At 37.5% G+C, this 24,670-nt stretch overlaps 1 protein-coding gene across 1 annotated transcript in view; it reads right to left on the reverse strand.

Annotated features, from left to right (window-relative positions):
- Positions 1 to 1,496: 1,496 nt before the first annotated feature.
- Positions 1,497 to 24,670, reverse strand: part of OXCT1 (3-oxoacid CoA-transferase 1) — a 176,924-nt gene continuing 153,750 nt past the window's right edge. The window contains exons 16-17 of the mRNA XM_007487410.3: positions 18,524 to 18,625; positions 1,497 to 3,580 (exon numbers count right to left, since the gene is read on the reverse strand). Of these exons, the coding sequence (XP_007487472.1) occupies positions 3,539 to 3,580; positions 18,524 to 18,625 (144 nt within the window). The 3' untranslated portion in view covers positions 1,497 to 3,538. The remainder of the gene's footprint in view (positions 3,581 to 18,523; positions 18,626 to 24,670) is intronic.

Raw genomic sequence — 24,670 nt, forward strand, 5'->3', positions numbered from 1 at the left:
TATTTTAGGACCCAGTTTCCCCATCTGGAAAATGAATTGTTGAGCTAAATGATCTCTAAGGACAATGGAAATTATCATGCATTTTAGTCAGAAGGCCTACAATCAAATTCTAGTTCTGATATACATCTACATAGCTTTGGCAAGCCATAATCTCTGAATCCATTTCCTCAGTTCTAAAAGGGAGGTTGAACTAAATGACATGCAAGTTCCCATTTAGCTCTTTATTTGTGATCTAAATTTGCAATAGCAAATAAGATTTTAAAGAAATTTATCTCCCAGGTTTTATGAATAGGAACTAGACATATACTTTCAGTTGCTTTAGAGAACTTCCAGTGAGGAAATTTCCTCTCTTTGCAAGTCAGCATCTTCTCTGTCCTTTTCCATCTTAAAAGTTGACAAAATTCTAAAAATTTAAGTGACTTGCCAGGGTTATACAGTCAGTTTATGTCAGAGATAGGACTTGAACTTAGACTGCTTATTCCAGGGTCATTTTTCTATCCACTATGCAATATCTCTCAGGATTTGAGATATGCTTTGCATATCTCAGAATTTAAAATATCTAATTTTCATGACTGCTGCAAAGCACTTTGACAAGACTGACATTAGGGGTCCTCCTCTGGGCATATAGAAGAACGCCACAATGGAATTAATCCACAACTTGGCCTATTCAGAATACTCTGCTTGCTCATTCTCAACTGCATCTATCCATGCTCTTCAATAGGAACAACACAAGTCTTGATTCATCCTTTCTGTCTATGTTCCAGTAGCCAGACTCAGGATAAAGTGAAATTATAGCCTGAACTTTGGCAGAAATGATTCTCCCAAAATTTGCACCAAGTACATTCAGTTTGTAGGAAAAAAGAATGAAAGAAAAGCATCTCCAAATGTACTCACAACCATCCTGGCCTAGAAATATTCCACTCCAGGTTATTAGATTAATAACCAGGATTTGCCTTAAAAGAAATTAATATCAACCTTCCTATGTTCTGTCTGTAGTTCATGTAAGGGCTCAACTTTTGCATTAATCACATAAAGTCTAATCTTGGATTCTTTGTGTAGTATTCCAGAGTTCAAATATAAAGTATTTCCAACTCAATGGGGTGCCAGGAAATTGGACAAATTCCCAAGAATTACAAATGGAAAATCCTCAGGAAGCATGAAATAAACCCATGTTGTTTTTGTCAGTTAGTTCTTAACACAGACAACAGAACTTTAGAAACTTAACACAGAAAACGAACTTTAACAAAGATGAGACGAAATAATTCATGTGGATAGTACATTCCTTCCATTCCACAAAGGATAACCCCTTCTATTAGATAAAAAGAGATAAAATAAAACTTTATTTGAAGCTACAATGTGGCACAAAAAAACACTCTTATTTCTAAATACTGGTTGTTCCCATTTAGTAGCTTTCATTTGGGTAAAAATATTTTCTTCCTTGGACTAGTTCCATGACCTGTCCACATAATGTCTATGTAAGGAAAGGAATAATTACATTCTTTCACAAATATCTATTTATTAAATTTCAGAGTTTACAGCACTCTTTAATTGCCTTCCTATAACCACATGCAAATCAGATCTAACATGTCAGTTGGGAAGAGTCAAGATTACTTTATTTTCTTCATAGTAGATTGAAATAACGAAGCAATCAAGTTTATACAATGAAATAGCCACTTCAAATACTGAATGATTTCCATATATTTTGCCTCTTACTCCCTTTCACAATCTTGGAAAAATCCTTTTCACTAGCTATCAGAAAGATTTTGTTCTTGAATCAGGGAGACAGCAAGGTATAGAGTAAAATATGAGTATAGGTTGGGAGGGCTCCTAGACTCAGCTCAACTTTGGAACTTACTTCTTGTATGACCTTCAGCAAATTATTTATCTGGGGCTGTTTCTTCATCTTTGAAAAAAAAGATGCTCTCTACAGTCACTTCCAAAACTATATTTAGGTTCAGTAGTCTATATAGGGCAGTACATGATTATCTGGAATATGTCTGTACATATGTGTATATATGCATGTCTGTATTTCATATAAGGATTCAACTTTTGCATTAGTCAAATAGATTAATAGAAAGGTTGTAGATCCTTTCCTCTATCATTAACTCCTTGACAAAGTATCTCCTTATCTGAGCAAAAACAACCAATATCTGAGCACAAGCACATGCAATTCTAACAGTAAGACCATCATAATGTGCTCACAGTTTTGGATCCAAAGGGTTAGGAGTTCCACATCATTCTTTGTCATTTCTAACTTCTAGAGGGTCTAATATCCAGTTTGCCTCTAAGAGCATCCATCTGGGGGAGAATCTAATCTAGCACTGAAGGTCACCTTCAGAGGAGCACGGAATAAAATGAAATGTACAAGATGCACCACACTAAGGATGCACTGGATGGTTTCCATTATGGGGAATTCTAATTGTTCTTTATTAATGTAGAATTTTTTTTCAGGACTCCAATGTAAGTCATTTTAGGGAGCATCCATGACAATGGAAGAATTAATTTAATGTTTCAAGTCTGCTCTGAGAAGAAGCGAGAAATGCTGGAAAAAAGAGATTCTTTGACTTCTAAATATGAACTTTTCTCTGGCTCGTCATGCCTGTTGGCTTCAGAAGGATGCCAGAGTCTCCATAAAGGAACCAGATGGGGCATTCCAATGAATGTTTTTATTGAACGATGTATGACTGTTTTAATATTTATGATCATGAGAACTCTTAAGTGGATTAGTTTCCTGGAACAATTGTAAGAGCATTTTCAGGTACAAATTGATTTTGGAAGGAAGAAATAAACTACTACAGACTACTCAATAGTCCTACCTATAGGATAAAACGATAAATCAGCCTCACTCTCCAACATAAATTCACCTTTTCCTTTATAAAATTTCCTGCATCACTTTATAAAGAACTGGGAATTCCAGTTTAGCTACAATGGGGTTGGAAAAATGTGTTTCCTGAAAGGAGGTGGTGACCTTCTAGGGATACCAGCCTTCCTTGTTGAGGACCCAAGGCAAAATTCGGGGGTATGGAGTTTAGGGGAAGAGTTATATTAGGAAAAGTCATTATTCATAATTTAAGTATATTCTATACAAATTTCTCTTTATGCTTGCCAAAACCATCTGTAAAATTCTGCCTTGATTTTGCTTGGGATGGTGACATTTTATCTCAATTCAATTATGAAGGAAAGCATTTTGACAAAATTCTTCCTACATGATTGTCTTCTTAGCATAATCACATACAAACTTACCTAAATACAGTAAACCAGAAGGCAACATTTAATGTGAGCACCACTTGTAGAAGACAGCCTCTTCAGCAAGCATTTATTCTTATAAGAAATGCTTACATATATGTCATTGACAGAGAACAAAAGTTTATAGCGCTATAAAGAACCTGAGATGCTATAAGAAAGCTAGGCAAAAAGTTCTTAGAAAATAGGTATAAATGTGACATGGATTTCCTCTTCTTTGCATTAACTCCTATGTGATTTTTAAAAAATCCAAAATCCACAGGGCAATGGGAATAAATGCTGTTTAGTCCATACTTCAAGTTGCAATTTGCCTCATTGGCATGAGATTTGGTGAAACCTGGTTTAAAAAGAAAAGAAAAAAAATTAGTTCAGAATCCTGGTAATCATAGAACACTGATATCTCTCACAGCCAAATGGTGTGAAAAATAGGTCATACCATTGAGTATGCGTTGTACTGGATGAGACATTTAGAATTTCCTTATTCTTTCCTATCACAAGACAGAGAGGCTTTTGACAGTTCACATTCTCTTGAATTACTCCTCAGTAGTGTTATGGTCTCTCTAGGGCTTGTGGATCTTTTTTTTTTTAAACCCTTACCTTCCATCTTGGAATCAATACTGTGTATTGGTTCTAAGGCAGAAGAGTGGTAAGGGCTAGGCAATGGGGGTCAAGTGACTTGCCCAGGGTCACACAGCTGGGAAGTGTCTGAGACCAGATTTGAACCTAGGACCTCCTGTCTCTAGTCCTGGCTCTCAATTCACTGAGCTACCCAGATGTCCCCAAGGCTTGTGGATCTTAAAACCCACTTAAAGGACAACTGATATCTAAGAGGATACAATCCATCCACAGTACATTGCCCTCTACTAAAGAGTTGGACTGGAAGTACCATAAGTATCTATCCTTCATATAGTGGCCCAGAGTGAAAGGTATGTGTCTAAAACCACCTCCCAAAGTCCAACTGTACAGCTTCTATATTATCTAAATACAGGTTTTCTAAATGAAAAAGAAAATTAATTACAACATTTTATCAGAAACTTTAGAATGAGGGTTGGAAATAATGCAGAAAGCACAGAAATGCATTATAGGGTGCTGGCTGTTAAGAAAATGGAGGGGCCAGGCAACTGGCACTGAAATTGATAAAGTATTAGCTAAAAGAATTTCCAAAGCAGAAAAGAGATATCTGGGAATCTTAGAAAAGAGGGAGGAAAGAACTGGAGTTGGATTGAAGGTAGAGATCCATATTGTAGCAGAGAAGAAAGTGAATGAAAAGCTTGTTGGAAATGGGCCTTTTGGCCTTTTGACAGGGCAAGGCAAGTTCCAAGGGTTAGAAGTAGTTGGTAATGAAGGGACGGAGAACAACATCCTCCTATTGGGAGGAAGTGTGTATTATTAATAGTGCACGGACACCTTCCTGGCACATAGAAGGTACTTAGTAAATATTTATTGATTGACTGATTAAGTATTTTTCTATTGTAAATCTGTTATGGAAAAAAATCATTTCCCTAAGAATTCCCCTTGTAGAATGAATTCTCTAACATAAACTGGCATTTACCTTAATCTATTAAGTATTAATATACTAATAATACGTAGCATATTGAGTAGTTGACTGTTTAATAATTTAATTAAGTTCATATTTAATTATCAAATTACTTCTTATAGAATTTAACTATTTGTAATGCAATTTATTTAATCTTATCATTGAATTGACATTCAGTAAGCACCTACTATGTGCAAAATACTGAAGATAAACCTTTTCCTCACCTCCCCACCAACTGAAAAATGCTATCCTCCTTAAGAAGTATCCCTTCCACAAGAAGAATGCAATAGATAAATAAGAGGTCTTTTGAGAAGGGCGAACACATCAACAACTGGGAGGATCAGGGAAGCTTTCACTGAAGAGGTCCATCGCAGGTATGGGGACAGCTCATCTAAATGTAGTTGATGTCCAGTTTGGGGAATGGTTAGCAGTTTAGGTTCCTTGGAAAGCGGAGTGTTTAAAGAGCAATGAACAAAAAAAAAAAAAAGAAAGGAAGGAAGGAAGGAAGGAAGAAAGAAAAGAAGGTTACAAATTGACTGCTTAAAAGTCAAGCTGAGAAATTTGAATCTTATCCTAGAGGCAATAGGAGTCCCAGAAATGTTTGAACAGGGTAATAATGCACCTTGGGGAAATTATTTTGGCTGCCATAGGAAGCAGATGAATTGGAGAGGAGAGAGAAGGGAAGCAGTTTATTATAATAGTACTGGTAAGAGTTGATGTGTGGGCATCTGAGTAGAAGGAAAACTGGACACAAGAATTGTATGGAGGTAACATTGATGAGACTTAGAACATGATTGCATGTGGGGAGTGAGGAGGAGGAAGGAGTCAAGAAAGACACAGGTTTCAAATGTAGGTGACTGGGAGAATACTTGGGTCATTGGCAGAATAATGGAAGAGTGAATGTAGGGGAGATATGAAATGGTCCATTGTGGTAGAGCTAAATGTCTTTAGAATTCTTAGAAGAACTGACAGACAGGAGAACACAGCCAGTGAGAAAGTAAGAGAAGACAGTTCATGGGCAGCCATTGGAGGCAACAGCCATGAGAGTCATCAGGCTCCAAAATGGCACCCATCATCTAGTGTCCACGGGCCTTAGAAGAGCACTAGTCTTAGAGGCTGTCTTAGATAGATGATAGATGAACTGAACATCTCATCACAAACAGGTTTAACAATGGGCCCCTGAGTTTGCTTCAGATAAACTAACCAGGATGAAAAGGAATAGGGTCAAGGCAAAAATGACATTTCTGCTGGAAGAATATGGTCTTTCCAATAGAAAAGTGCTTTCCTCATTTTAGAAAGCCAAGGTTAGAGTGGTGTTAAGGGGAAGACATTGTGTGCTTTCAAGGGCGAGAGTTCCAATACCTGCTGGAGATATAAAGGAGGCTGCTATAGAAAGATCGATAGATCGATGGATGGATGGATGGATGGATAGATAGATAGATAGATAGATAGATAGATAGATAGATAGATAGATAGATAGATAGATAGATAGATAGATAGATAGATAGATGGATGGATGGATGGATGGATGGATGGATGGATGGATGGATGGATGGATGGATGGATGGATGGATGGATGGATGGATGGATGGATGGATGGATGGATAGATAGATAGATAGATAGATAGATAGATAGATAGATAGATAGATAGATAGAGTGTATATAGTGGGTGTGGCTCCTCCCTCTTTCCCTTTTAAATGAGCCATACCCACTATATACAGAAAACTGTAAAGATGCAGGAACATGAAAGGGAAAAGGGAATTGTGGGAAACATAGTCCAAGGGTTCAAGAGTCTAAGTAATACAACTTGTATGAGAACTTGTATGAGAAGAGTGAAGTGAAAAGAACTAAGAGAATAATCTCCATAGTGTCAATAGCACTCTAATGACAAATATCTTAAAAGGGTCTTTTAATGCCTTTGACAGCCCAAACTAATCCCAGGTAGATGGTCCAAAGCAAGGCCTACCATCAGACCCTGGCTACTCCCCGGACAGGAATGGGTCTGCAGTAGGAGCAGAGCAGGGTGAAGGAAGGTCAGATGCATTTATGTTGTCACCTCTTCTAGCTCTACAGTTTGGTGCACTTTCTATTTTAAATTCCTGTGATGTTTCTGAGTGGTTTTAGAACTTGGGGAAGAGAAAGGGAGGAGGGGGATTGATTGGAGCTGTGATTTCATAGAGACTTGCCCAAGGTCTCATAGCTAATTACTTGTGATCATTCAGCTGTTTCAGTTGTGTCTGACTCTTCAGGACCCCATTTTGGGTTTTCTTGGCAAGGACACTATGGTAATTTGTCATTTCCTTCTCCAGCTCATTTTATAAATGGAGTTAAATAAATAACTTTCCCAGAATCACACAGCTAGTAAGTTTCTGAGGCTGGATTTGAAGTCAGGGCTTCCCGGTTGTGGGGTGGGAGGCTCTTGTTCTATTCTATTCTCTGCCTCCCTAGCTAATTAGGAGCAGGTCTAGACTAGGACCTGGATCTCTGGACTCTCAGGTCAGCCTTTGAAACACAAGTTTGAGTGAAATAAGTGACAGAGACAAAAAGCTAACATATTAGAAATAAAGGAGAGCCCTGGACTTGGGAGTCAGGAGTCCCAGGTTCCAATGTGTACCAGCTCAGCTACTTTCTATCTTTGGCAGGGAAAGCTAAAGATTATAGATCTAGAGTTTGGAAAGGATCTTCTTGGGTATCTGGTTCAACTCTCTCATTTTACTGATAGGGAAACTGAGGCCCAAGAAAGTTAAATATCTTGACACATGTCACATATTAGTAAAAACAATAAATATGAGAAGCAGGATTTTTACCCAAGTCTTCTGACTACACAGCCAGAGTGCTTTCTACTGTGCCTCCCTGCTCCCAAAGTCATTAATCTCTTTAAGCCAAAAGTTTTCTCTTATATAAAATGGTAAAGACAATATTTATTGTAATTTCCTCATGGGGTTGTTGAGTGGAAAGCCTTTTATGTATTTTAAGGCACCATATAAATATGAATTATCATCTCTCATTATCATGGAATACCAATGTCTGCCTGAAAATAAATTAAATACTATTAGCATGGCTAATGGCAAGCCGGCTGTGGAAGAATGGACATCCCTCCTTTCCTTGTCCCCCCAAAAAATCTGTACATAACTTTAAAATTTAGAGACATGTTAGGCAGTAATACCAATAATGATACAATGACAACAATAAAAAAGTAATAAACCAGATATCCTCAATGCTTAAATCACTCTCTGGTAGGAAGCCAGATACTTAAGAAAGAACATTCAGTAATTCTTTTAGGCCAAGGGAATATCATTTAGTTGGTATCTATAGTCTTCTAAATGATACCAGATGGAACCCAAAACCTTTTAGGGTACCAGTGGGTACAAAATATTATAGTGAGTGTTTTGTAAAAGAAATGTATCCTAACTTCATCATAGCACTATACTCTATAAAAGAGAAAAATTAAAGAAGAAATTAAGATTCAGATGAAATATGGGCAAGAATATTATTCAAATAAGTCTCTGATGTATAAGATGGATAACTTTCAGAAAGGAGAGAAGTTTTTAAAAAAACACATTAGGGGCAAAAAAGATGATCATGGCCTAGAATGAGATATCTGAATAACAGTAAACAGTGGTAGAATGACTGAATTCTCATTTTGTTTCTCTTTTCTATTCCTTTAGGTTGTGTAAGCTAGAACAAAAATGGTTAATTAAGATCCAAGATAAATGAGGAAAGGTTGAAAAGACTGGATAAATTCAGTGAACTCAAGTCAATAGATTTGATGGTCTGCATGTATGCCAAAGGTACTGAATGAACTTGATGACATGATAACTGAACCAATGTTGATCTCTGGGAAATCATAGAGAATAAGAAAAAAAAATGGAACTGGAGAAAGGAAAGCGATGTTCCCATTTTCAGAAAGGGACAGATTCTTCAAATTCTAGATTTGGGTCCTAGACTTAAGATTTCTGTAAAAATTCTAGAATCCACCATGAAAGGTTTAGTTTATGAGCACTTTTAAAAAGGGATGTGGTGATCATTATCAACCAGCGTAGGTTTATTAAGTGTAAGCAATTTCAGCATAACCTTACATCCTTTGACAAGATTAATAGACTGGAAAATCGAAGGAATCTCATGGATACAGGCTACTTGGTGTTCAGAAAGGCATCTGATTCAAGTGGGATTTATACCAGGAATGCAAGGATGGTTTAATATTAGGAAAACCATCCACATAATTGACCATATCAACAACCAAAGCAACAAAAACCACATGATTATTGTAATAGAAGAGTAAACTGAGAGGAAATTATCACTGATTGAGATAGAGAATGGTAAACGAGGGGAAACTGCTGTTCTCTGGCTGTGACTTGAGAGGGCTGCCTATAGGAACCTGAGGTTGCTTAGTGGTAATGGAGGTAGAACAGAGAAATGCTGAGGGATGCCACCACACAGGAATGCTGGTACACTGAGGACTGCTCTGGAGTTTACTTTGGGGTTTGCCTATTGATCCCTACTGATTGCTGATGGATCAATCTATTTCCTAACCTCCTTACTCCCTCACTCCCTCCCTAAACCAACCTCTCCCTTTTGCCTCCCTCACTTCCCAAATCTTCTTGAAGCCTTTGCTTCTTCCCTCCCTCCTGAGTGAACTATAGAGGTACTCCAGTTGCTTTCTCAGTCAAGGGGTTTATTGGGATAACAGTATGGGAAACTGAGGTAAGAGGGATGAGGTAAGAGGGATGATTTCCTTAAAATACGGGGATAATTTTAGGAAGGTTTGTGGGAGTATTCCAGTCACAAACTGTGACTCTGAGACAGTTAGGGAGATGGAGGACAATAGCAGTTCAAAATCTTCTTTCTTCTTCTTCACAAATCAGCCAGATCTCTCAGCTTAACCCCAGAAAGAAACAAAGTTCAAAGTCTCTAAGTTTTCTCCTGGCCAGCTCAACTCTCTTATAGACCACCAACTCAAAAGCTTCTCCCCTGATCAGCTTCCAATGCTCAGAGCCAGAGAGCCAGAGACCAAGTCCCAAAAGCCAAGTTTTTCTTCTCAGTGTCAACTTCAACTGCTCAGAGCCAGAGAAACCCCCAAAATCAAATCAGCCTCACAAAAGTCTTTCAGTCAGCTTCAAATCTCCAGGGAAAGAGAGTGTGATTTCCAGTCAGAGACAAAGACCAAAAGCTCCCCCCCCTCCCCCAGGGTCCTTTCAGCCAGCTTCAAACCTCCAGGGAAAAAGAGTGACTTCCAGTCAGAGACAAAATCCAAAAACCAAGTTTCTCCTCTCAGTGTGGCCAGCAGAAGCCCCCAACTGCCACTCCTGGGAACATTCCATTGGAATCCTGGCTCTTACATCGTGGTCCACAAGTCCTACAAAACCTCTCCCTTCTATTTCATTATCTCAATAGAAGCAGAAAAAGGCTCTTGCAAAATACAACACTCATTCGTATTGAAACACTAGAAAGTGCAGGAATAGAAGGGCCTTTCCTAGAAAGGCATCTGATAAAGTTCCTGACTCCTATCCCTGTGGACAAGATGGGTAGATGTCAGTTGGATGAAGGTGGAGTTAGATAGAATTGAAACTGATTAAACTACTAGATGAACGAAAAAGAATACAAAAATGTAGGATGGGGGCAACATGGCTAAGCAACAGTTCATTTGAAAAGCACCTGGAGGTTTTTCGAGCTCCATATGGATCAGTCTGTTGATTTAAATCCAGTAAGTGTAGGAGAGCAGCCAAATAAGATGCCCAAACCCTTAATTTTACAAATGAAGAAAATGAAGCCTCCAGAAGTTAGGCTACTTGTCCACAGTCACACTTCTAAGGAGCAGAGTTCTCACTGAAACTCGGGATTTCCAGTTCTAACTCTGACTTCACGCTGTCCAGGTGTGCCTGGTCAAGCAACATCTGTGATTGGGTGCAATTCAAAGCAGGATGACTTTGACCAACTGGCATGGATTTAGAAGAGAGTCAACAATGATGCAGAAAATGTCACCTTACAGTCAGAGGGCTTGAGGTGGGCATGGTGCCCGGAGAGAAGACAAGGAGAACCTGGGGAAGAATAGTTTAAATTTTGTAGTGGGGCCACGGCTTTGTGATTCTTTGTTTTGGCTAACCCATGTCTAGTTGGCATTCTCCTCAGTGGAATAGAAACTCCTTGAGGACAGGCATTGTTGAGCTTTTTGTCTACAATCCCAGAACCTGGCACAGGGCATCAGCTATGCTTTCATGGAGATACATGGCACAACTCGCAAACTCTGTGATTCTGTGAGTGGGAGCTAAGGATGAGGAGGTAATGGTGTAGATGATTAATTCTGAGTCTGATGGGGAAGGGGACAAAGAGACGGGGGAAGAGAACAAGCTCTCTACCTCTGAAAGGCTTCAAGCAAGAGTCTGACTAAACTATTTGACAGAGCAACATTCTGGTATCAGGAACATGTTGAGATGGATGACTTCTAAGGTCTCTTTAAGCTCTGAAATTAATTCTATCCTCTTATAAACAAATCTCAGTTTTAGCTTTTATTTTATCTCCCTCTCACCCAATTTCTGTTTCAAGTTTCTAATAAAGTTTCAAAAGCCTCAGTGACCAGAGATACATGAGTAACTTGTTCTCTTCCAGAATTATAAACCTTATTTTTCTATGAAAGGGCAAATCCTGCTAAAATAGAATTCTTGAAATGTTGAGATGATGCCACCCTCAGGGGAGTGGCTTCTCATAAGATACAGCAAAATAAATACTGTGGATTATATTGTATTATTATCAAAAGAGAAAACACACACAGAGCTTTGAAAATCTTCAAGCAGCATATAAATACTGCCCATCATCATCATCATCATCATTACAGTGGGGCACACAACTATGACTCATAATCAGCATGGTGTCATGCAGATAAAGTGATGCACTTGGAGACAAGGTCAAATCTTGCCAAGGATGCTTTTTAACTAGCGACTCTGTGCAAGGACAGGTAGAGACACACAGACAGAACACCTAGAGTCACAAGGACCTGAGTTCAAATCTGTCCTCAGATTCTTAGTACCTGTGTAATCCTGGGTAAGTCACTTAACTTTATGTACCTTGGTGCCTCATCTGTCAAAGGAGCTGGAGAAGGAAATGGCAAATGACTCTAGTGTCTTTGCCAAGAAAACCTCAAATGGGGTTGTGAAGAATTAGACTGAAACAACTCAAAAACATCTCCATGGGCTAGTCATTTACTCTCTCTGGGCCTCATCTGTAAATGAAGGAACTGAACTCTGATTTCTAAGGTTTCTTTTACTTCTAAATCAATGATCTTCCTACATGAGTCTAATGGTGAAAACTCTGAGTGGTGATAATAGCTAACTTTAAGCATCTGAAAATTTAATTATTTAAAGGGCTAGGTTCTTACTAGGTTCCTATCATTAAAGAGAACAGAGGTTGTGAAAGTAATTTAGCCAAAGTATACTAAATGAGCTGAGTTTTAAAGACCTTTGTCACTAAAAAAAAAGAAAGGCTAATATTATGCATATCTTAATTATTTAAATTTCCCCTGTAAATTATCAACCATGAAATTATGTAGCATACAAAACACTTATGAAGTGTGGCAATGTTTTTCTTTGATAAAATTAAGTTTCAATTCTTTTATTTTATAGGTGATATGATATAGTGGATAGAAAGCTGAACTCGGAACTGGAAAGGCCTGGGTTCAAATATCCCCTCTGACATACTACCTGTGTGATCAGAAGCAAAATTTACTTAACCTCAGAGATCTCTAACCAACTTTCTAAAACTATAAGCTGCTAGCTTGCATTGGAGGAGGTTGCTTTCTCATGCAGACATGCTCTGGACCAATGAAATGACAGATCTTGTCTCCATCCCTTCTTTCATTTTTTGGGAATGGTTTGCAGAAGGAGCTGAGTAGCTGGGACTCATGACCTGTCATTCAAGCAAGAACATTCTGTTTGGAATCTGACCAGGAGAAACTGTTGGAAGAAGGGGATCAGACCAACTGAAGTCTGAGGTCTTGGGCTTTGAAGACAAAAAGTTAGGGCTCTCTTGGCTTGGGGACAGAAGAAAGAAGGACAAAAGTCCAGCTCTCTCTGATTGACTCTGTTGTGATATAGTGACAACTTCCAGACCTATCAGCCCATTTTCTCAAATTGAACTATATTCCACCATCCTCCAACCTAAGACTTATTCTAGTATTAGGGAAACCCCAAACCCTCTTCCCTTCCATTCCTTATGCTTCCTTTCTTCCTAATAAACCCCTTATTTAATTTAGAGAAGAGAAAGAGTATTTTATTTGAGAGATCATAAGGAAGAGGACAGAAGAACAGAAGAAGGGAGGAGGAAGATTCACAGCCCTGATCTTTAGTTATCATTGCCCATTCAAATAATCCCTTTTTACAGCAACTAGAGTTAAGTGACTTTCCAAGGGTCACACAGCTAGAAAGTATCTGAAGCCAGATTTGAATTTAGAGCCTCTGTCTCTAGGGCTGGCTCTCCATCTACTGGGCCACCTCGCTGCCCCCAAGTCCAAAACTTCTCCACCCCTCCAATCCCTGTTCCTTTATTCCAAGGTTATCCTACACTCCCAGGCTCCCCAGATGGACACTCATGGGTTCCTTCATTTTAGTCAAGGCCAAGTGTCCATGGCCAAAGGAGTAAAAGAAAAGCTAGACCAGATTATACCTTAGGGTTATCCTTGGTTTAGAATTCTATGGCTAACTCACCAATCATGCACTATTATACTTGACAACACTAGATAGAAACCTATGTCAATGTATTTGTTGGGATTTACCCATTACTTCACAGTTTTTGTAGCACATTCAGCTTGATAATCTAAGCTCTTTGAGAATACATTACATTAGTAAATTAATGTAGAATACATCACTAATTTATAAATTCATTTCTTTTTTTTAGTTCACTTGAAAACTATCTTTGAATTGACATCTCAGACTGCCAAGTGTTACACACTTTTCAATTGTACTATTAAAGGATTTACTATTCAAATTGTGCATTTGGCATTGAATCACATCCTCCACCGCCCAGAACATATACATTATGTAAATGGAATTTTACAGAGAATAAGGTTTGTTGTATGTTTTAAGAATGCTTTTATTCCAAGTTGCCATTTGGAAGACATTTATTTCTCAAGTCAGACTTGTAATAAGCAGGCAAAAAGTGAAAGTCTACATTTGCATAGATCTCCAGTTATCAATGAGAATTCTCTACCATGTACAAGGAAAGACACATGGCTCTTTGTATTTAAACAAGGCAGTCTCAGAAACAATCCACTTTCTTTTTTAAGCAATGGAACATCTGTGGGAATAACTTAATGAAATAAAACTCTTCTGTTGAAAACAGATGATTTCAAATAGATGGTTTATAACATTTCTTCTCAAAGGAACATGGACAGCTTAATTTTTTTAAATGAAACATCTGACTCTTTTCTTTGTCATGTCAGACCTATTTTGAGCTTCTAATGTTGTTTGTACCCTTGATTTGGAAACTGGCTGGCTTTTACGGAAAAGGAAGAAGATGAATCTTTATGTAGACTGACTTCGCCTGTCTATTTTTATAATGAAAAATATCTGCTAAAAGTACAATTTCTCATTCAGTTCCTTCGTAGTTTCATCAAAGTTATAAGCTCATAAACGCCAAAGCAGATTACCCTGCCAAGGTGATCTACTAGCTAAGCAGAAGGGATTTAAGTGTGGGAGCTAAGCCAATGTCCAATGTATTGTCTCCAGCCCACTGAAATCCTTAAGACTGTACTGTCTTTCTGATAAAATGCCAGCTCATAATAGATATGACTGAATATAAATCCATTCCCTTTGGCAAGAAATGTCTGTATCTGGTTTCTCTGAGATACCACTGTGGACAAGTAGACAAGCAATATATACTTGTCCCTCACGGTTTAGATGTAGCCCTGCCAGGAAGAGAGGACCAAGGTCTTTTAAGGGCAAAGACTGCATTTTCTTCTTCCTTTGTATCCTCCACAGTATCCAGAATGGCACTGGGAACACTGCAGGCCCTCAAAATAACAAAGCTTTGTCTTGGGTCTTTCTTCTCTTGCTACTCTTTCTCAGAGTGATATCATCTACTTCCATGGGTACTGTCTTCACCTCTCTGCCAATGACTCCCAAATCTATTCATGACTAATTGCTTTCCTAAACTCTAGGCTGAAATCTCTAAATTCTTGCAGGATGTAGATGTTTCAATGACATTCAAACTCACCTGATATTAAACACATACATACACACATAAATAAGGATTTGTATACATGCATATACATATATAGAAGGGGGAGAAGGGGGAAAGAGACAAGGAGGGAGAGAAAAGAGAGGAAGAGGGAGAGAAAAAGAGGGTGGAAGGGAGAGATTTAAGAGTGAGAAGGAGGAGGAAATTAGGAGGAGGAGGAGAAAGAGGAGGAGGAGAAGGAGGAGGAGGAGGAAGAAAAGAAGGAAGAGGAGGAGAAAGAAAGAGGAGGAGGAGAAAGGGAGAGAGAAAGAGAGAAGAGAAGAGAAGAGAAGAGAAGAGAAGAGAAGAGAAGAGAAGAGAAGAGAAGAGAAGAGAAGAGAAGAGAAGAGAAGAGAAGAGAAGAGAAGAGAAGAGAAGAGAAGAGAAGAGAAGAGAAGAGAAGAAATTTTTTTTGGTGGTTAAGTGTAATATTTGGGCTATTATGCTGTGCTCTCACTATCCAACACACCTACATCCTTGACCTATTCTATAATCTTTCCCTACTGGATTCCTAGCTTTTAATCCAGATCATGCCATCTCATGCCTTCATTTCATTTTCATACACCCCCTTCTAACTCCCAAAATGACTCTCTTCATTCTCAACCTTTCAGAATCACACGGGTAGAAAATAGCAGAGCTAGAATTTGAACCCATATCTTCTAATCCAAGCTCAGTGTTTTTTCCATGCCTGTTTAAATATGAAACTTGGCATATGCTATGCCACTTCCTGTATGTAAATCACTGTTGATAACATGCTACAGTCTAGTTATTCCATTGCTTATAATTTTGGTCACAATATTTTATTTGGGGTTAGAGGGCACAGGTTCAAACCTTAGTTACTACTACCTGTGGAACTTTAGGTAAGTCATGTAACCCCTCTGGGCTCAATTTATTCATCTACACAATGAGAGATTTGGATTCCATGTGTGTTTTTTTTTCTGGTTGTAGATGTAGTTGTTCTACTGCATTCAAAAGGTAAATGTTAGTTTCCAATGGAAACCTATCCCTCCTGCAAAATTCTCTTTCTATTGAGAGTTGGAAACCTTAAAGTCTCTCCTGACTTTTCGTCTACTGTCAACCAACTGAACCACCATCCCTCCCCACTTCTGTCCCCCTTTCTCCATTTATACTGCCGGTCTCTGACCTAGTTCAAGCTCTATCAATCCTTATGTTCTCCCTGTTTCCAGGGTATCCCCCTTTCACTGATACTTCACACAGGTGCCAAAAAAATCTTCCTAAGTGATTCTAACACTCCACTGCCTACAAGATAAGATATAAAATATTCTCCCTTACTTTTAAAAACCTTTATAATATGATTCCAACCTCACTTTCTAGTCTTTATTTCACCTTATTCACCTTTATACATCCTATATTCTTGCCAAACTAGAATACTGGCTTTTAACCCAAATCATGCCTTGGTTCATTTTCCTACATCACCTCCAAATTCCCTAAATTGGCTCAATTTTCATTCTCAACCTTTCAGAATCACACAGAAAATGGCAGAGCTGGAAATTGAATCCAGGTCTTCTGACTCCAAACTTAGTTCTCTTTCAACTGACCCATTCTGCCTTCCTTAAGATACCTGGTCCAATGTATACCTGAATAAGAACTGAACCTCCAATATTTGTTATATTTGTTGTTGTTGTTATGGCCATATTTGTCTCTTTTTATTTCATTTCCTGTCAAGCAGTTCTTTTTTAGAAGCTGGCATTTCTACATATCTATAGAAAAATGATAATTGGCATTAATAATGATGACTAAGATTCAAGAAGGAATTATGATATTTATAGCCTAATAAAAAGGGCAATACACTAATGCTATTATAATTTAATTGGTAAGCATATTTTGTTGCCTTAAAAACCTTGGAAAACTATTATTCATTTATCAGAATACCTATTTAACCAAACTACATTCTCAGATATGCCATAGGAAAGAGCTGACTGCAGCCAACCTCAACTGGAGTTAAGAAGTACAAATTCCATCAGTCCAACAATCTATCTTTTTTCATTACATATTTGTCTGCACAAATAAAGCAGAAGTACCCTGGGACCAGGGTCTGTCTTTTTTCCTGATCTCCTTTGCTATATATAGTTATCTATTGTATCTTGAAAAAAAATTAGTACCTTAGGGAAGGGAGGCTGGCTAATTTCACATGGGTTGATTTTAAAAGACTGTTTCATTAAATAAGTTTTGCTACTTGATTGTCAGGATAAAAGTCTAGAACAAAGTACAGACAAATTCTATTTTTCCTCTGTAGTTACTGGAAAGCTAATTAAAGAGGGGCTCTTTGTGCAAGGTATTGCTGGAAGAGTATTTTCAAAGGGAAATTCAGAAAAGGTTAATGGACAAGGACCTTGGCAGAGTATCATGAATAGTTATATACATGAGTAATGAATTATGCAGCAAACCTGTTTTCACAGCAATTTGTTATACTCTGATAGGTACAAGCCATTCAGGACCCAAGAAAGAAATGTATTCGTGATTTACCAAATCCCCTTTGTGAATGATTTTCTGAAGGTTAGGTAGTCCTGTAGCAACTGTGTTTTTCTATTTTCTTTAGAGATATGCCTCACTATACACAGGAGATATCTTCCTAAAAGTTGCATGCAAATGAAATTGTTTTACCCCTGACTCAAGAGATCTTTTTGTCTTCATTTCTAATTATTTTTGATTCGCTAGTCCTCCTAACTCAGGATCTTATTTTCTTTGACCTCTGCTTACTTCTTCATGTCCTCCCTCCCTTCTCTCAATCAGTTATTCAATTAGTGGTTTATGGATAAGGATGTGATCCAAAACTTATTTCACATTTTTCCTCTTTATGTATCGACAGGATATTCCCAAATCATGCCATTTGTTCCTATCTAAAGCCCACTCCCATTCAGTTTTTTTCTGAAGCAAAAGAAATTAACTTATAATATTAATAATTCTCTCCTCTTAATTTACCTACTGTTAGTTTAAATTATTATACATTAAGTTTTCTAAAAACAGAGCACAACAGTATAATTCCAGCAGTGTTAGAACCTTCCCTAAAGCTTAAATGTTCTTTAGGATCTGCTTTAATCAAATCCATAAACCTTCACTTGATAGTAATTCTTTGATGGTTTAATATCATTCCCTAAAAGAAGCCAGGAGGATTTGTTTCCTCCTGTGAAGCTCACATAGTTGGGCTGTACTATGTCCTGACTGCCATTTTGGAAGAATTTTCAGAGAATAAGCTGTGGTTCATCCTTGGCTTCTGTTTCCAATTACCTTTGGTTGCTCTTTTCTTTGTATTACCAATGAATTCCTGCTCTAAATCCTATCACCCTCCCATTCACGTGCCCCCCACCAGACTTTTATTACTCTCCTGTGAGTCAGTGTATGATTCTCTGTTCCCACCTGATCTAATCCATGACCACCCCTTCCTTCCATTCCTGTGCATCCTAAAGGTCAAATCTAAAAATGATAACAAATTAATGGTTTATCTCCTGTACTTACCCATTCATCAGGCTCATTACAGAGGACAAATGGCTACATTTACTCACACAAATACTTACGGCAAAATCACACTCAGTGCTCTTCTTTATGTCATCCACTGTCAGTCCTTCCCAGATTTCAACCAAAGTCAATCCTTTTTTCTTGTCCACATCAAATACGGCCTGTCAGATTCAAACAAGTGACAACAACCATTTTTAGCACAATAATCATTTTATGACATAAGGCAAAGAAACTAGAAATGACAACTCGTGTTTTTAAAGAAAAAAAAAACAAGTAAGGAGACCAAAGGGAACCAAAAATTAGCAGTCTGAATAAAATCATCAAACTATTATCTATATTTAATGTACTAATTGCCTAATCAGTAATTATTTCTCCAAGAGTCGATGCTAGAAAGTATACAAGTGGTGAGCAGTAATGCCGTTTATTTGCTAATAACAGCTTAAGTAACTTTTTAAAATAACTTTTTTGACACTGGTGAAACCAGAAGCAATTAATTAATACAGGCATTCACTGAAATAAAAATTAGTGGAGAGAAATAACATAGCATAATAGTCAATTTTAGGTAGCTATAGTCACAAAGGCCTGAGTTCAATTTTGCTCTTCATAAATACTTGCTGTGTGATATTAGTCATTATGACTTAACTTTTTAGTGTCCCATATTCTGGGCAAACAAAACCATAATTTGAAAAGGAAGGGTTCACCTTCATTGGTTGAATAGTGGAATAGAGAACCTCCTCCTCATCCCTGGTGATGGGGAGGTTCTCTATACCAATGGTAATCACAGGTCAGTTCCCAAAGATAAAAACAAAAACACCAGTTGGAAGGGGTCACAAAGGTAGAAAGGACTGAAGCTGAGAGTCAAATCCAAGCCTCCCCTAAGTCCTTAACTCTTCCCAGTACACCCCACATCCTTGAGAGAAGTGCAGTTTTGTATTCTACAACTAGACAATAACTTGTTTTTGTAATGGCTCTGTCAGCATGAATATCAGGTATCAAGGAATGTTTGCTTAAGTAAGAAAGTATTCTCTCCACTTTAGAACATCTCCATCAAAAATGGGTCTTGATCAATGACACACGTAAAACCCAGAGGAATTGCATGTCAGCTACAGGAGGAGGGTTGGGAGAGGGCAGGGAAAGAACATGACTCTTGTAACAATGGAAAAACATTCTAAATTAATTAATTAAATAAAATTTTCCAAAAAAAAAAAGAACACCTCCATCAAGATGAAACAATAATAAGTAAATAATAAGTAAAAACTATTGGGATGGGAAGATCCAGGAAAGTGTTATATGTTGGTAGGGATAAAAACGTTAGAAGGAAGAGGGTCATAGCATAACCATAGGATGGTTGTTGGCCCTTAGTTTTTGAAAAGGACCAATGACATTGTGAGGGGATAACTTTACTTGAAAGTGCATTGGATTTCAGTGAGGCAGAGTTGCCCAAAGTCTTCAGCTTTATCCTTTCTTCCAGGTTCATCAAAGTCCAGAAGCAAGACAAAAGTCAAGATGATTGGTGATGGCTAAGAACAGCTAGCATTTATAAAGAGCTTTACAGTTTCATTACACATCCCTCAGATGAAGAAACACATTAAAAGAGATTAAATGACTTGCCCAAGAATGAGTATTTGAGAAGTTGCTTGAATCTAGTTCTTCTTGATTCCAAGTTCAAATCTCTAAACCACTGTGCAACCTAGCTGCCTAGGAAGGTTTATGGGGGAGTTTTCTTGTGCTTCAGAGCTTCTAAAGAATTGAAGAGAGTTTATATTCAAAGTCCTATGGTGCTGGATGGGTCCTCTCCTGTGACATTTGCTCTCTTTCTAGTCACAAGCCTTTAAAAAGATGCTCCTGTTTATCGAAAGGAATTGAACCACCCCAGGGCAGCGACTGGTTTCTGCATCCATTTTATGGTGTTTATTTTCACTTAAATAATTCAGGATTGTAAGGCAAGGTCTCTGGGAGGATATTTCTTTCTAGATCTTCTGTGTATACTTCTCATTTCTGATACCATGTACAAACAGTGTTGGTTACAGTAAATTAGGCCCGATAGACACACCTAGAAGGCATGATATTTCAGATTCAAAACAAATACTTCACCATTTAAAATCAAGTTGGAGAGTTTTTAGAATCTTTCTAGTTCACTTTCTTACCGAAACAAGGAATCTTTCAGTAGGCTCACATCAAATGGCTATTCATTTTTTCCCTGAATACATCTAGTGACAGGGGAACTTACTATCTGAAAGGCTAGTCTACATTACTAGATAGCTCTAAATATTAAAAGTGTGATTTTTATGTTAAACTGAAATATATTCCCTTAAGGTTCTTATCTGCTGGTCCTAATTCTTCCCTCTGGAACCATAAAGTACATATCAACTCCTAAATTCCCTTCCACAACAATCCTTGAGTCAAGTTGTTTTTTTAATCTTCTCCAGGCTAATCGAACCCAATTACACTCAAATTGCAATTCTTAAAAGACCTTTTAACTATTCTAGGAATTTCATTTAGTCATTCAGTCATGTTCAGCTCTATGTCTCCATGGACTTTTGTTTGTGGGATTTTCTTGGCAAAGGTACTGGAGAGGTTTGCCATTTCCTTCTCCAGTGTGTCCCCATTTTATAGAAGATGGGCTGAGGTATACAGGAGTTAAGGGACTTGCCCAGGTTCACAGAGCTGGTAAATATCTGATGGATTTGAATTCAAATGTTCTTCATTCTAAGCCTGGTCCTCTGTCTATTAAGCTACCTATTTGTCCCAATTCTAGGAATAGTTAAACTCTATTCTGATGAATCCTCTGTACATAATTTAGCTGTTTATTTATGTTCAGAACTTATATTCACATATGCCTTAGGAAAGTCCAGTGTAGTGATATTCATTTGTAGACACATTTTTACTCTGGAGAGTCTGTGGTAGCTTGATTTGTAAAGACTTGTTTTCATTTATGTTTGGTATAATTATTTCATAAACATTTTAATGTGACAACTTAGAGAGAATTTCTGGAACTCTTAACTTTTTTCCAACTATGATCCCCTTGAGGGAACTACAGAGCAGAATACTTAGGGGAATCGGAATAAATAGGTACTCTTCTTTATTTGTTAAACCAAGTTGATTTCATAGGAAAAGGATGCTATATATAAAAACCACAATGTCTTAAGCAATCTGTTGTTCTTGCACATTAATTTTTTTAAAAACCCACACTTCCCAAAATATTTCTTTGAATAATAAAAATGATCATTATAAAAATGTTTCTTTATGCTGCTTTGATGACTTGTTTAATTTCAAGATGATAATTAAAATCAAGAAGACAAAAAAACTTTTCCTTTGGAGACCATGTGTCTGGTTCACAATTTATGCTGATCTCTTCTATCCTGAATTAAGAATAAATGCACAAATTACAAAAAGGGAACAGACAAGAAGAAAAGTCAAGTCCTTGGTATCAGGTCATTAAGACAATTCAGGACAGGGAATTTTCTAGCATAATAAATAAGCATAAAAATAATAAGAATAAGATATGATTCTAGATATAAGGAAAATTAAAACTAGAGCAAATTGGCTTATGGCTTTTATTTATATATGCCTTTTACTGCAATGAAGTCTAGAGATCATCCACTGGAAAATAAGGTACCTGTTATTAGATGGGAGAAACTGGCTTCTCTATAATCCCAATGGGGAATTCCAGCTGGTAGGGGAGAGCGTAAACAAAGACCAAATAACAAAGAAGGATACACCAGGAGAAAACCCATTTCACCATTACATCTAAAAAAAGAGAGAGAGAGAAAATGGAAGCCACTTGTCCCCAGAAGGGTTTGTTCATTATCCTCTCCCTGTCACAGCAGGATTTCACAATAGAGAGATTTTCACAGAGATAAAGCCTGTAAAGGTGGCCTCAGCTTCTGGATAGGGAGCTTACAGCTCACGCTCTGGCTGTGCTAATAAAAGGAATGATGGTTCCATGAATCTCTGCATCCTCTTCTTTCAAAGGGCCACTAATGGAATTTTTGCAGTTGTCTGTGGAGTTCTACATCTTCCCTCTGCTCTTTAATCAGCCTGTGGCAATCTAGGGCACTCTTATAACTCCAAATGTGGCAGGGTTCTTCCTCCTTCATTCAACAGAAACTTAATGAGTACTTCATATGCCCATAGTCCTAGTCCAGGACCAACCTTTTAGGGAGGGGAGGAATGTCAAGGAAGGAAGGAATACAAAGAATTTAAAGATGTGGCCCTTTACATTTAAATAATTTACAACACAATTGGGGAAATAGGATATGAGCATGTTAAATAAAATGAAATGAGCGACAATAAAGACAAGCATCCTAAAGTCCTCCCAAGACAGTTTATGTTAAGTGCCAAATAAGCAGTATGAATAATGTGAGCTCCAGGTTCAGAGGAAAGGGATAACTGTGGGGTCCAGTGGTCCCAGAAAGGGGAGGTTCAGAAAGGAAAGAGAACGTTGAATTTGACCTTGAAATAAGTAAGATTATTGATAGGTAGCAATGAGGAAGAATGGTATTCCAGATGGAACTAGTGAAGATTTTAGAGTCAGGAAGACCTAAGTTCAATCCTTGTGGTCCCAGACACTTATTAGCTGTGTGACTCTTTGCAAATCATTTAACCTGTTTGCTTTGGATTCCTCATCTGCAAAATTGGGGATAATACATATTCACAAAGAATATATAGCCCAAGCCATTCTCAAACTACTTTATAACTGATATCCCATGTCTGCACAACCCAAATTCTTTATTCCAATTCAGTGGGTCTGGTTACTCTGAAAGAGATATGTAGACTCCAATTTTTGCATATATCATTCCCTTCTTCTGGAATATCCTTCTACCTCTTTTCTACTTATCAAAATCTTACCTATTTCCATTTGGAAAACCAAAATGAATAATTTAGAAATATGTTTTGCATGATAATACATAACCCAGATTGAAGTGCTTGTCAGTTCCAGGAGGGGGGAGGAAAGAAGGGAGGGAGACAATATGGAACATTTAACTTCAGAAAACTTATGTTTAAATTTGTTATTAAAATAAAATGTAATAAAAAGTAAAGTAGCCAAAACATAAAAGAAAAAGGAGGGGAAAGTAGGTATGGATTTGTTTCCAAGGTCCTGCTTCTTCCAAGCCTCTCCAGGAGCAAAGTTACCTGGTGTTCATATAAAAGGTAAGATGGATTGATAAAGAGTGAAAGTGTCTACCATTTTATGCATACTGGATAGTTCTTATGAGTCACTTTTACAAAACTCACATAAACAGCCCTAAGGGAGTAGACTATGGACACATCATAGAAAAGAATACTTCTTAAGACCATGGCTACAAAGCTTATTTTAATAACCTCCTTTTATGTGCTTCTTAGAAAATTGGAATATGGGAAAGGATAATGAACTGGACCTGAACTCATAAACAAAGGTCTTGCTGGTTCACTGTGGCTCTCAAGACTTCCTATTCCCAGTGGTATGGCTTCATTAAATGTTTTCCCATTCATTTATGAAGAAGTTGAGTTACTGTGATAAGACTCATTAAATCTAAAATATGAGAGTATGCAAATTACATGATCACAGACTTGGAATTGGAAATGCCCATGAAGGCCATCTAGTCCAACCTATTCACTTTACAGATAAAAACACTAAGATTCAGAGAAATTAAATATGTCCCAAGTTACCTGATAAGTATTAGGAGAAGAATTTGAACACAGGTCACCCAGACTTCAAGTCAAGTACTTTAAATCACTAGGTCACCTTCTAGGATCAAATATGGATCATGATGATGACTGGTTGATTCCAGTGATATTTCTCTCTCATTACAGCCCCTCAGCTTCAAAGTTAAACAGAAATGTCTATCTTGTTCATCAAGTTTTAGAATAATGTCAAAGGGACATATTAAATTTTGATGGATTACAGAAGAGAAGGTTAACTTCTTTTAAAAATGTGGAAAAGGTTTTAATGAAATTATGAAGAGCAAAATGAATAGGACCAAGGGAACATTATATACAGCAAAAAATATTCTTTGAATAACAATTGTGAATGTCCACCTCAAGAAAAAGAACTGATAAATAGAAATAGGCATAATATAGTTTTATATGTATACATATATGTGTATGTGTATAGATAGTCAAACAATGCCTTCTCTAGTGCAGGGAGAGGAGAGAGGAAGATATATGAGAAATTTATTGTAACAAATAAACAAATAAATTTAAGCTTAACAAAACAGATTAAT

The sequence above is a fragment of the Monodelphis domestica genome, chromosome 3 (assembly GCF_027887165.1).
Source record: "Monodelphis domestica isolate mMonDom1 chromosome 3, mMonDom1.pri, whole genome shotgun sequence".
NCBI classification, from domain to species: Eukaryota; Metazoa; Chordata; class Mammalia; order Didelphimorphia; family Didelphidae; genus Monodelphis; species Monodelphis domestica.